Below are 13,376 nucleotides of genomic sequence, written 5' to 3'. Positions count from 1 at the left end.
GGATTAAAATAATTTATTTGCGCATTTTATGTGTGTTTGTTCTGATGTGCAAATACCTCTTACTTGTATCATCGTGTAATGTAGTCTTTAGTTTCAGATAAACAACAAACAGAGACGTGAATGAGTGTAAGCTGTTTCCTGTGCTCTCAGTGGCTCTGAGCCGTTTCCAGGACGACGCCCCCTCCTCACACTGTACGTGAGTACTGATTGGTCGGTGGGGAGCACGTACGCTACGCACGCAGCGTCAAATCATAGCCGACCATGGCGGAATGTGGTGGAGTTGACAGCAACCCAAGTAGTCACACCATGGATAAAAGCATTACTCTTCCGCCCGACGAAATATTCCGCAATTTGGAGAACGCAAAGCGCTTCGCAATAGACATAGGTACCTGAGTATTCAAAAGTTTTCTGTCTTACTTCCGTCACTTTTGCACCAACGCAGCTAATCTTCGTGCTCTGCCGCAGCCTCACATTCTGACAACACATGACTTTCAGTGAAAGTAAACAACACGAAGCTAACGTTAGCCGCTTAAATTCTAATGTTAAATGGATCTGACTGTAAGTGTGTTCGGTGTGAAGATTTTCTGTCTCATTAAGCGGATGTGTGCCGAACATGACCTGGTCAACTTTGACAAGTGCAGCAGCCTTGACGTTAGCCGCTAGCTACCTTGTGTGAAGGTTTTGTCGTCTCTGTTAAGCTAATGCCACAATTTGACACCTGACTGAGTGTTTTAAGTGTTGGTCTTAGTCCAGGCTGCCTCACGGATTTGTTGTCCGACATTATCGACGCTGTTTTGCTTTATCAGGTGGATCTCTGACCAAGCTTGCCTACTACTCAACTGTGCAACACAAAGTGGCCAAAGTGCGATCTTTCGACCACACTGCAAAGGTACAGAAACGCTTAAAAGCTGCACTAGCAGGAAAATGTACATGTTTTACTCTATTTCAGCATGTCCCAGCTTGACTTATTGAAGCATTCACACATTTCACTTTCTGTCTGATGTTCATTCCAGGAGGCTGCCAGTGACAAGCTGTATGAAATATCAGTGCAGGAGGAAGTCACTGCACGCCTGCACTTCATCAAGTTTGAAAATGCTTACATTGAAACGTGCTTGGACTTCATCAAAGACCATCTGGTCAACACTGACACCAAAGTTATCAAAGCCACAGGTGGAGGGGCACACAAGTTCAAAGAACTGATTGAGAGAAAACTGGGACTCAAGTGAGTAAATGAAAAATCTAAAACTGTGTTGTATCAATTAGCTTTTTGTCTGCATGTGCAAATGAACGGAAAGGGAGGTAAGTTTCTGTCATGTTCTGGGTGGCTAAGTTAAACAATAGTCCCCCTGTAAATGATCCACACACAAAGCTGTATTAGGCGCTCTTCCTGTAAGGTGCAGGACAAATACATTTTTAGGAGAGAGCTTTGGGAGACCTAATGAAGACCTTTTCTGGAAAATATGTGCTATTTACTAACTTGCCAGCTTTGTTGGCTAACCATACATGTGGAAACAAAAGCATTCACATTGCATAGATACTTTTGTCTGCATCCACACAATACTGAGAACAATATACAGTATAGGCAGTTTTTTTCAGTATTCCCAGTTTGTCTCGTAATTCAACTCAGATAAAGGGGAAATGGTTTGTAAAGTCAGCTGGTATTTGGAATTATAGCCTGCCTGTGTTGATCTTAACACTCATGACTGCAGGTGCTAAATGCATCAGAAAAACAGTGTAAATGCCTACTAAGATTGTAGAAAGGAGATTGATGTACCAGATGGAAAACAAAACAATTAGCCTTCTGCCTTCTGCTAATGCCGTCTTCATGTGTTGCATTTTGGCAGAGTGGACAAAGAAGATGAGATGACCTGCCTCATTAAGGGCTGTAATTTTGTGCTGAAGAATATACCCCATGAAGCTTTCGTGTATGCCAAGCATGCCGACTCAGAGTTCCGCTTTCAGACGACTAATCCAGACATCTTCCCTTACCTGCTTGTGAACATCGGCTCTGGAGTGTCCATAGTTAAGGTAATACCTGATATTCAAAGTTTCATCTGTTGTTCAGGGATGCAGGATTTTTTTATTTTATATTTTTAATATCTGAAAGTTTTAATTGCTTTGCTTTATTTCAGATATATTTGTATTAGCAATGTTATTGGTCAACCTAGAACGAAATTTATGAAAAATAGAGTTTTTGCAGAAAAAAGCTGAAGTCAATTTGTAAACAGTGGCATCATTGCAAAGTCTATGCAGCACTGTTTGTTGTTTATACGCATACAGCTCAGTTGGCAGAATGACTTATCACAACCTGTAAAGATTATGTTCATTGTTTAAGTTTGAAAATACCTCTTGTCTGTATTTTTGTTGCAAATTTTGCTGACAGCCAGCATTACAGACTGTAGACAAATAGTAGGGTTTGTCTTTAGTGTGTAGCTCAGTGGGTTAACACACTTGCGCCTTTAAATAAACAGTGACTTTGAGTTATGTTTTGGTTTTATAAAATGTGAAGCTCAGATGGCCTCTCTGAGTGACAGTTAAAATGCAATATGTGTTTCGAAGCAAATTTATCTCATTACTGATGTCTCGGAGTTTACAGATTATTTTCATTTGTATGAATCAGCTTCTTCACGTGATTCACAATACAACATCTGGTTCTTCCCCTCCTCAGGTTGAATCAGAGGACAAATTTGAGCGAATAGGAGGAAGTTCGATAGGTGGAGGGACGTTCTGGGGCCTTGGAGCCTTGCTCACTAAAACAAAGGTATTTTAAATAACATGGGTTTTTACAGGCTAGCTTCTCAGTGCAGTGGTCTTGAACTTTATCCTTTTTTCTCCTGTAGAGATTTGACGAGTTACTACAGTTGGCCTCAAAAGGGCAGCATACAAGTGTCGATATGCTTGTCAAAGATATCTACGGAGGATCTTATGGGTATTTGGGCTTGACTGGAGATCTTATTGCGAGCAGTTTTGGGAAGTCTGCTACTGCTGACAAAGGTGATGCATGGGCATACTGATTTTATGTAGATGACCTGTAGTGCTGTTTTAGTGTACATTTGGGTTAGTAGAACTGAAGTGTAGGTTTATTTTGTGTCTTTATTTGCAGTTTATTCAGTTATTGCAACAAAGCTAAACCCTACATTAAAATCTGTCATTTTAGTATCAAACACTCAGTTTTTGTGGACTTGAAAGGTGGCAGTAGAATGTTAGTGGCTTGATCCTTGCTTCCTTTCTTGCTCTGAAGGGTAGCAGCTACAGGCAGGATGGATTCATGGTGGGTAAAATGTATTCCAATGGTGACCCAGTTTCGAAGTGTAAAGAATTTCCATTGAAAATCAGGCCACTCCAATCTACTTTTCTGCTGGCTGTGTCCTTGGAATATTCCAGTCAGACTGTTTTTTTTTTTCAAAATATATAGCAAAATTAACTTGTCCTATTTTAATATTCACACATCACATCACTGTTGGAACCCACCGTAACCTGTAAAGATCAAAGGATGGATTATAGCTTTAAGCAAATAAAGTTAAAGGATGTCATGTAGATACACATTTTTGTTGTGCTTGTGCTCTAACAAGGCAGTTTTGGTATTTCTGATGTTATTGCACAAATTGTGCTAAAGCAAACTGAGCAACCTTTCACCCAGCGCTGCATTTCTAACCGTTATGAAGCAATGGCACCAGTCCAGAGAAATCAACAGCCTTTGTTGGCTTCATGGAATAAAGTAGTAGGTTGTACATTTTGAAATTAAAAATGTGGAACGTGATTTTAATGCAATTTTGTGGATGATACAAACCTGTCGTAATGCAAGTTGATTCACTTAGAAATGGCTTACTTTGATAATTATTGGTAGTATTTTCTCTTTATGGACATGTAACTTAAATTTGGTATTTTCTGAATTGTAGAGTTTTCTAAAGAAGACATGGCCAAGAGTTTACTACATATGATCAGCAACGACATCGGGCAGCTGGCCTGTCTGTATGCCAAGCTCCACAACCTGTCAAGAGTGTACTTTGGAGGCTTCTTCATTAGAGGACACCCGGTTACCATGCACACCATCACCTACAGCATCAACTTCTTTACCAAGGCAAGCCAACTTCCTTTGCAGACCCACAAACTTTGCAAGATTACCTCAGGGTTGTTTTTTTTGTTTTGTTTGTTTTTTAATCCCTCTGTGTGTTGTAGTCTTGGTTTGTTGTTGTCTGAACTTAATGTTCTAACCCCAAACCAGATTTTTACCCCCCTGTGTTTTGTTGTTGTAGGGTGAAGTTCAGGCCTTGTTCCTAAGACACGAAGGCTATCTTGGAGCCATTGGAGCATTTCTTAAAGGAGCAGAGGAAGACAGTAAGAAAATAACAAAACAACAAATATTTATTATAATTTTCACACCTATTATGCAAACGCTAACTCACACACAAGGGCTAACTCGAAACCTGTAGTACTACAACAAGCAGATTCTTATAGAAAGATTTCACATCGGGAATGAATCAAATCCCTGGACTTCAGTTGCAGAACTACTTCACAGGCTGTTGACAATGTCATTACAATGTCAAAATATTACAAATTCCATAATATGATGGCTAACTTTGCAAGAGAAGTGTATAAATGCTGACCTTCTATGATAATAAAATGTACTATAATGCAAATTTTGTACCATGAATGTGTCATAATTGTCTTTTTGTCTCCTCAAGATCCAAACCAGTACAGTTGGGGTGAAAACTATGCGGGAAGCTCAGGCCTCATGAGTGTTTCTCCAGATATGAATCCCATGCAACGTGCTCGTAGTGGAACGGTGAGTCTACAGCAGAAGTAAATCTAAAGATCTGATAGGAAATGGTCTGTTTACAGGCTGCTGATGGGTCATTGATTTTTATTCTTTCCATCTTCTTTCATCAATTTCTTGCAATTCTTACATTTGAGCTTTATTTTATGTTTTTATTTTTGATCTTCTGTTGTGGAAATAGCATCACCTTTGTCCTCACTGAATCCATACAGTCACCAAAAGATATTCGCCGCATCAATCTTTGCAGACTGACAATCTTTCTTTTCATTTCCTCTCCACACATTCCTCTGTCTACCTAACTCTCTCCTTCAGTTTCCCGTAAGTACCTCCGCCTGTTTCACTTGTCTGATCTGGTTTGATGACACATTGCTTCTGCTCACAGTGCCTTGTTGTGTAGCTTTAAATGCTCAACTTAAGTGTTAAGGTATGATAGGTGTTCACGTCAGTCTTCACTTGGACAAGAGAGACCGGAGAGCCTGCTGCTGTGTTCTTCCTTACTAAATTATTATTTGGACAAACTGTGTTATATGACAATAGAAAATGACAGTTTTTGATGTTTTTGACCATCAATAACAGTGTGCACTTTGCTGCTTGGTTCCTTGGTGTGATACTTTGAGCATGTAGGTCTCTGTAGAACATTCGTAGGTGTTAACATCCAGTATTAGATCCTTAAACTACTCAAACTAATGCTCCCTTCACCCAACTTCCATTCACTAGTTTTCATTAGTGCAAACTGGCAACATCGGACACTCCACTGCAAATTAAATATGAGCTCATTTTTATTCTTCTTGCTACCCAAGAAACAGTTCATAGATGTAATACGTTCTTTCAAAGGTACTGACTTTGTTTGATGGACTATTGATTGTGTGTCCAACTAATGAGTCCTCGGACTCCCACTGGCTTTTAAGATTAAATCCTGCTTCAACATTCCTTCCTGTTTCGTCTTTACCGCATCTCTCTCAACTTTCTTTTGTCTCAATAAAGAAAAAAAAAACGAACATTAGTGAAAACTGCCACTGTGCTAAGAGAAAGGGAAGTATTCTGAAATACATCCTAGACAACAGGAATAGGCTTTGATTTGAAGAGCTGAAAGAGGCATCAAGCTGCATGAGTTTACAGACAAGACTGACAGCATGAATCTCTTCTTTCTCTTTGTTGTGTCTAGTTTGACATGCTGGAGATGGACCGTCTGGAGAGGCAGCTGATGAATCTGCCTCTGCTGCAAGACCCTTCTTCTTACATCCCTGACACTGTGGACCTCACAGAGGATGCTCTGGCCCGTGAATACTGGCTCGACTGTTTTGAAGAGGCCCTAGATGGGGTAAAATGTCACAGCAGCTACTGTTGCAGGATCTGAAATGAATTCACACCATGATGTTAATGCCAGAAAAAATACTAATGTAAAAGAAAGGAGAAAAAAAAAATTTGACAAAAAACTAATTTGATTAAGTTGGAAGTTTTCCATTGTATTGCTTTTCAGCACTGAATCCTAGTCAATTTAATTTGGCTTTTTGGACAAGAATTCACACAAGAAGGACTCCATCATGTCAAAGTAAAGACATTTTAACATGGTTTGAAGACAACAAGGTGAATGTTTTGGAGTGGCTGAGTCAGAGCCGAGACCTCAATCCAATTGAGACTTTGTCGCTGGACTAGAAAAGGGCTGTTTACTCAAGATCCATATACAACCTGGCAGAGCTTGAGCAGTTTTGCAAAGACGAATGTGGAAAAATTGTAGTGTCTTTGTAGCATTCTGTTTTCACTCTGAAATTTAAGAACCTTTTTGTAAATACTTATCAAAAAAGCAAGCATTGTATTGACCATCATTTCAGGTTGAAAAGAAATAAAAGGAGAAATCTAAGAGGCTGAATGCTTTGTACAGACGCTGCATCTGCCTCCTTTACTATAGCTTTGTAGCATTTTAGCTCAGTGGTTATAACACAACTGAGTACTGTTCTTGTTTCCTTGAGCAGGTGGTTAAGAGAGCTGTAGCGAGCCAGCCTGACATGCCGGAGGCAGCCCTGCGAGCAGAGAAGTTTCGTCAGAAATATAGACACAAGCTTCAGACCCTCCGCAACCAGCCATTGTAAGGACTGTTATTAGATTTGCATGCATTTGACCAAGAGGTTGCTTTTAGTCTAACTAAAACTCTTTTCTTTGTCGTCTGCATTAGTTTTATGTCTTCATACCTGCTGTAACTGCCCACGTGCTTTGTCATCAAAATAAGAGAAATCTTGATGTTAATTCTGTTTACTGTGTCAGTTTTTAGGAACAGGATGCACTAAGTAAGTGTGTGTCAGTGGTATTAATTGTGTTAGTTATTTAGCAAAATAGTCAGCATTCTTATCCCAATGATAGATATGTTGACTATCTTTGAGATTCAACACAAAATTCAGGAGATGGAAAAAAAACAACCTTCCCAGTTAGCGTCAGGTCTCATCACAACATTCTAATAATTCAGTCAAGATCAAAAACGAGGAAAAAGACAAAAGTCAAAAGTGCATTGCATTTTACCATCCCAGCCCCGTTTGTGTGTATGTGTTTCTCTCTGGCTAATGTAGAGTGCTTCTCTTCTTACCTAGTGCTTATGGATCCCTCACTGTCAGAAGTCTCTTAGACACGAGGGAACACTGTTTAAACGAGTTCAACTTTCCTGATCCCTACTCTAAGGTCTGAGTGAAATCTATCAAATCTGTTGTTTTCCTTTTTATGTTCTTTTCTTGTGCTACACAGCTGGATTGGCTTTCACCGATCCGTTTTGTGACTTTGTAGCCATTTTGTGTTTCCCTGCAGTCTCATGGTGACACACCGTTTGTTTCCACCTGTTAAATATAGGCATTAGTTGGGTCGTAAACATACTCTCATGTTTTGTTTTTTATCACATCTTTTTTCCTTTTTAAATGTGGCTAGGTAGTCAGTCCTTTATGCAGTTTGAACTATCAACAGTATCATTTTTCTTTCATGTTTCAGATTAAACAGAGGGAGAATGATGTTGCTCTCAAGTATTACCAAAAGGCAGTGAAGTCCTTGGAGGAGTTGAGCTGGGAGGAGAGACAGTTTGCTCTTGTCAGGGGCGTCCTGGCGGGGAATGTCTTTGACTGGGGAGCCAAGGCCGTGTCAGAGTGAGTGCAGTTAACTGTTGTTATACTCTGTGAGCAGCCTGCTTGCTAACTTGATTTGTTCTGGCTAAATGTGGGTAGTAGGAAAGACTTACTTGTTTCATGTTGATGCAGCTTTGCTTGGGGAAGTTTTTAGCTGCTTTGATAGCACCTTTAGCAGTGCTGCAATGTTTAATAACTACCCTGTGTTATGTAACTTTCTAATATTTCAGTAAAGGGAATAAATATGAGCAGAAACAATGAAAGTATCTAGGTGCTGGCAAGTAAAAATGAAAATACCTGGGCCCAGTGTCTTTTTAAAGATTTAATTTCTGTTGCTGTTTGACAGTAGGTGATTACTGAAAGGTCAGCTTGGCCTAGCTTTTCCTGGCCAGATCATATCGTTAACTGTCTAAGCACATTATTAGGATTGGTTTAAGTACCGACAGCACCTATTCATGCTTGCAGGCCAGTCTGCAGTAGCTCTTAAAGGTACAAAACATTTTTGTCCCAAAGTTTGGAAAGTTGTGCTTTTGCTTTGTAGACTGTGACTCTTTTGTATCTTCCCTATGTTTGTACGATCTCACTTGTCTTATTTTGTCTTCATATGTTTAGCGTCCTGGAATCGGACCCTGAGTTTGGATTTGAGCAAGCGAAACGACAACTGGAAGGTATCCAAGTGCTTCCCTTTAACACTGTCTACACAGCAGCTGTTTTGTGAGCCGCATGTTTGCAGAGCAGCAGCTTCAGTGCTCCGTCTGTCTCTGCTCAGGATGCACAGTGTTGCCTTTCAGCAGTTGACCTACAGAAGATTTGAAACATAAAACACACTTTGGGTGTGTATTAATGTGGAAGTAAACCGTTTATATGCGGCCTGTGTGGGCAGTAGGATTTTTTAAGATAGAAAGGTATCTGTTCTGTTATACTTGTGTTGAGATGCCAATTTCTATGCCAGTATACCCAGTAACATTGGCTGTTTAACCATTTGATATACTGACAGATGCCAGTGTGCTTCTCTGCTTTCACCTCTTTTTATGTCTTTTTTGAACATTAATGTGTACAGAGAAAATTATCAAATGTGTGGATTTTAAATACTTTTAATACCTAAGCTGACTGAGTGTTTTTCCCCTCTCAGAGCGGCCATGGCTTGTTGATTCCTATGACCAGTGGCTCGAGAGACTAAAGGTCAGGCGCTCTCTGTTGTCTGCAGCGCTTCAAAATAACACGAACACACACACACACACACACACACACACACACACACACAGTGTTTAGCACAGTGTGACTCCCAGAGGGAAGCAAACATATAAGGCTTGCTTGTCAGATTTTCAGATGTTAGCACCGGGCCCCATTTTTGACTAAGCACATAGAAACAATACCTTTTGAGTGCTCTACAACATACTTGTGTTTCTGTGTTCTGTGCGCTTGATGATTAATGCTTGAATGCATCATCCTGGTTTTTCTCTTGCAGGGTCCCCCTCATAAGTGTGCCTTGTTTTTCGTAGATAATAGTGGAGTTGACATCATTCTAGGGGTGATGCCTTTTGTCAGAGAGCTTCTCTCTCGAGGAACAGAGGTTAGGAACTGACAACATGGTTACAAAAGTACAACATTTGATAAAATGTTACCTAAACTTTCTCATGTTTCTACCTTTTAGGTTGTGTTGGCCAGCAATTCTGGTCCAGCGTTGAACGACGTAACAAATGGAGAACTGCAAATATTAACTGAAAGAATTGCTGCTATGGATCCTGTGATTCAGTGAGTGTATATAGGTCATTTTAAATGTGATTTAATGTTGAGAAGACAAACTGAAGAAGGCATAGAGGTTTATTCTGAAACCAGATGCAGAGAAACTAACAACAAACTGTAAATCAAAAATGAACCTGTACAAAGACTACACAGTCTCATGAGTGGTTAGTCTCACGTTAGTAGCAACAACTTGACTTGTTAGCAGTCAAGCTTTTTATTGAATAAGGTGCAACAAGTTATTTTTAAGATATTTCTAATACCGTATACAAAAATCAATGACTTGTCTCTTTTTGTGTGTGTGTAGGGCTAGTCTGAGCGAGGACAGGTTGACATTGGTCCAAAGCGGTTCCAGTTCTCCCTGTCTGGATCTGAGGTTTGTGGTTTTCATTTTTAATTACATTTATTTATTTCATATTAAATTCATACATTTTTCACTGAATATTGACAGAGGCTAAGACCTTTTCTTATTTTGAAAATGCACACTTGAGCCGTTTTCTTAGAAAAAGAGCTCTGTAGCCCTTTTACATATGTAGCACACATTAGGATATTGTTGCTATCAGACGTGTTCTCACTACTGAAAATATGTGGTTAGATTCAGGCCATTGGGAATGCAAAAACTATCCTTCAGTCATATAGTTGGTTTATGACTTGGTCATAAACCACTGAGTCTTTGAACAATTTTGGCATCTGCCCTTAAAAACGAAAGTTTGCAAGTCTTGTCTTTGCAGTTAGACATTTTTTGTCTTTGTTTAAATTGCCTGTCATCTTCACAGATGTTTGAATTCTTCTGATTTTGTACTAGCCTTGTGACAGACACGTTAATATTACACCCACTCGCTCGCTGTGAATTTTCCAGTCATTAACCTGCTCTCTTCACACACAGGCCTAATCAGATATTACACAGACTTTGAACTATAGAGCTGGCAGGGTAAAGTCCGTTTAATCTCCAATCCAGCTGACTCAGACATTGTGGTTCTCATGAACAGCTCCTCCAGGTAGGTTCAGAGCTGCAGTGCATCTGTGAAAGCAGCTGTAGTGAGGTGTTGAGCAGGGCAAGTGTCACAGCACAAAAATGTAAAAGTTTACACACAGAACAACTCTTGAGTAACAGTACTGTATACAGGAAAATCAAACCTGTTTGTCGGAATCAGAAACTTATGTAATAATAACAGCCTTGTCTTTTTTAATCTTTTATTCTGTGCAATAACAATTTCCATCCATAACAATGTAATGCTTTCCTTCAAGGGAGAGTAGATTGCAGGCAGGACATTTAAGGCTTTGAAAGGCCGAAAATGTGGAAATGTGGCAAAATTTGCATGATAGCAATGCAGTTGTACAAGTTGTTGGAAGTCAGAGAAATAAATCTGCATGTGTCTTTGACCAGTGCCAGTTAACTAATCCGAGCAAATGCCAGAGCAGGTTTCATGCCAACTGTACGTTTTGATGGTGGGATGTAAACGTCAGTAGCTACTGAGTGGGAAGAGGAAGACAAAACAAATAAATCCCCCTGTGCCAACAAGACATCAGCTAAGAGAGTTATGCTGAATGAATGAGTTGAAATTAAATCAATTCAGTCTGATTATCAGGAAAAGAAACCTCACTCCCTTTTGAATAACATATGTGTTTTAGTGCAGCAGAATTGATCTTCAGTGTTTTATCCTGCCTTTGTTGTTCCACAGCCGCCTGGACAAAGTGCTGGCAATGGTGGCTCGGGAGCGGCAGACCGACCTGGTGATCATCGAGGGAATGGGCCGAGCCATTCACACCAACTACTACGCCATGCTCAGCTGTGAGAGCCTCAAGATGGCCGTCATCAAAAATTCGTGGCTGGCCGACCGACTGGGAGGAAAGCTCTTCAGCGTGGTTTTCAAGTACGAGGTACCAGCTGGAAAACCCGGTCAGGACTCTGCTGCATTGACACCCTCATGAGTGCGACAAAACTCATGTTTGAGGGAGACAGAACACTGAATTCGAGCGACCAGCTTGGTTTAGTTGGAGGTCCGAATGTAAGACGATGATCATATAACTGCCACTGAAAGAATGAGTGATTGTAACTTTGACTGTTAAAGGTTGGATCAGTTTTTAAGGGTGATCATTAATAGGGGAGATTTTACATTTTATTTTTAAACTATGTTGATTTCACTGTCTGTTTCATGAACATGCTTTTTGGAAGGTCATTGTCTAATCTCTGGTTCAATCACTTGGTTTGCCACAATCATTACTGTCACCTGATGATCTGATTCACCACGCTGGATATGGGTGTGCGCTGGGTATTTCATGTGAAGTGAAGTCATCACTGGCTGCATTCAGTAAACTTTAACAGATGCGATCTTAAGCTTGTAGAAAAACAAATCAGAAACTAAGCTTTTATTTTAAAAGTGGGCTTCAGTTGTTGACACACTGCCAATGCGACTGTGCACACATATGGGGGGTGGACGACTGTGGCTGGTGTGTGTTTGTGTGTGGGAGAGAAAAAGAGCTGCAGGAGTAATTACAGCTTACAGCGATAAGACTTTTTACATTCAGTAAAGGGTATTTAATGTGCCTTAAGGCTGATGATATGATGACAGGCATCATTCACTCAGATTGCTTTTAATTCCTGTCGACCGCTACAATACTACACAGATATCTGCTTTCTAGCACTCTCATGCCACAGACTTGAAAGATTCCGTAGATTTCTTGTTTTTCATTACTGCCAGCGAATGTATTGAGATTAAAAAATGAGTCATTGTCACCGTCACTTGTGTAGCTGTTGAAGTGGAATCAGGGAAGATGTTTCATCAGTGGGAGAAGCAGCACTTTATCACCGTGATTAAAGAAATGGGGTTCATCCACAAGGTGGCAGTGTTCTACTGTGATGTAGATTTTAAATATTTTACTCAAATCTCTCCCAAGGTGCTTGGTGTCAAAATTAACACTGCATATATCAGGATAAATATTCTGTTAGCATCACACAGAGCTAGAGCGTCCCGAGCTGGCCATGGCATGAGTCCATGCATTCACTGTAGTTAACTGGCATGTACAAATACACACTGTAATCCATCCCTACGTCACAAATGCAATTGTTTGAAGGCAATAATACTGCAGCACCTAGTTGTAACAAACATCAAACACTGTGTGATTGTGAAGTGGCTGACTGTATTGGTAACGTCATCATTAATATCTGAATTCAAGGTGGGGTCAGATTTGAAAAGCCTTGGTGTGACAATATCTTGCAAAGTTACAGTTGCTTCACTTGTGGACTCATTGCAATATTTTATTTTTCATTTGTACATATGTGTGAGAAATATATATATACATATATATATATATAAAATTCAGTTGCATCCCTTCAGTTAAGCACACCAAGCACACTTTTGTGTATTATTCTCCTGACAATCAATTTTAATTAAATGGTACAAAACCTTTATTTTATCCCTCTGTGTGTTTGTGTTTCTTTCTCTTGGTGGATGTGTCAGGAGAGTTTCAGTAGAGAAATAAGAAGAGTTGCCCCATATTAAAAAATCCCAACCTGCCCCTGGCAGTATAAAAGCTCGACACCCTGGTATGTGGTGGTTGATGCCTGCTGGGGAGCTGCGAGCTGATAATGCATGAGGAGGCCTGGCAGGGGGTCCTCCTGCTTTTGCTCTCGCTCATCACTCCGGCTGCCAAAACACACACACACACACACACACCAGCTCTGCAACATGCCCTCGCGGATTTAGCGACATGTGCTTATGAAGTATGTAAGATCTGCTGTGGTTTTGTTTTTG

The 13,376-nt window shown here is 40.2% G+C and overlaps 1 protein-coding gene across 2 annotated transcripts; it reads left to right on the top strand.

Annotated features, from left to right (window-relative positions):
• The first annotated feature begins 261 nt into the window (after positions 1-261).
• On the top strand, positions 262-13,038 carry pank4 (pantothenate kinase 4 (inactive)). 2 transcript variants are annotated; one of them, XM_008306928.1, is made up of 20 exons: positions 262-385; positions 807-889; positions 1,014-1,222; positions 1,845-2,028; positions 2,669-2,761; positions 2,841-2,994; positions 3,900-4,081; positions 4,257-4,338; positions 4,686-4,786; positions 5,090-5,095; positions 5,943-6,098; positions 6,751-6,863; positions 7,360-7,447; positions 7,748-7,899; positions 8,491-8,546; positions 9,011-9,060; positions 9,347-9,451; positions 9,533-9,633; positions 9,929-9,997; positions 11,304-13,038. In XM_008306928.1, exons 1-20 carry the CDS (start codon positions 262-264, stop codon positions 11,551-11,553), a joined length of 2,358 nt encoding a protein of 785 aa, XP_008305150.1. In that variant the 3' UTR covers positions 11,554-13,038. The 2 variants fall into 2 exon arrangements, with proteins under 2 accessions (XP_008305150.1, XP_008305151.1); XM_008306929.1 differs by lacking the exon at positions 5,090-5,095.
• The last annotated feature ends 338 nt before the right edge of the window (positions 13,039-13,376 follow it).

This window comes from Stegastes partitus, unplaced genomic scaffold, assembly GCF_000690725.1.
Source record: "Stegastes partitus isolate 25-593 unplaced genomic scaffold, Stegastes_partitus-1.0.2 Scaffold49, whole genome shotgun sequence".
Lineage (NCBI taxonomy): Eukaryota > Metazoa > Chordata > Actinopteri > Pomacentridae > Stegastes > Stegastes partitus.
Note: the sequence above shows the minus strand (reverse complement) of the source record. Positions and strands in the feature narration are given on the sequence as shown.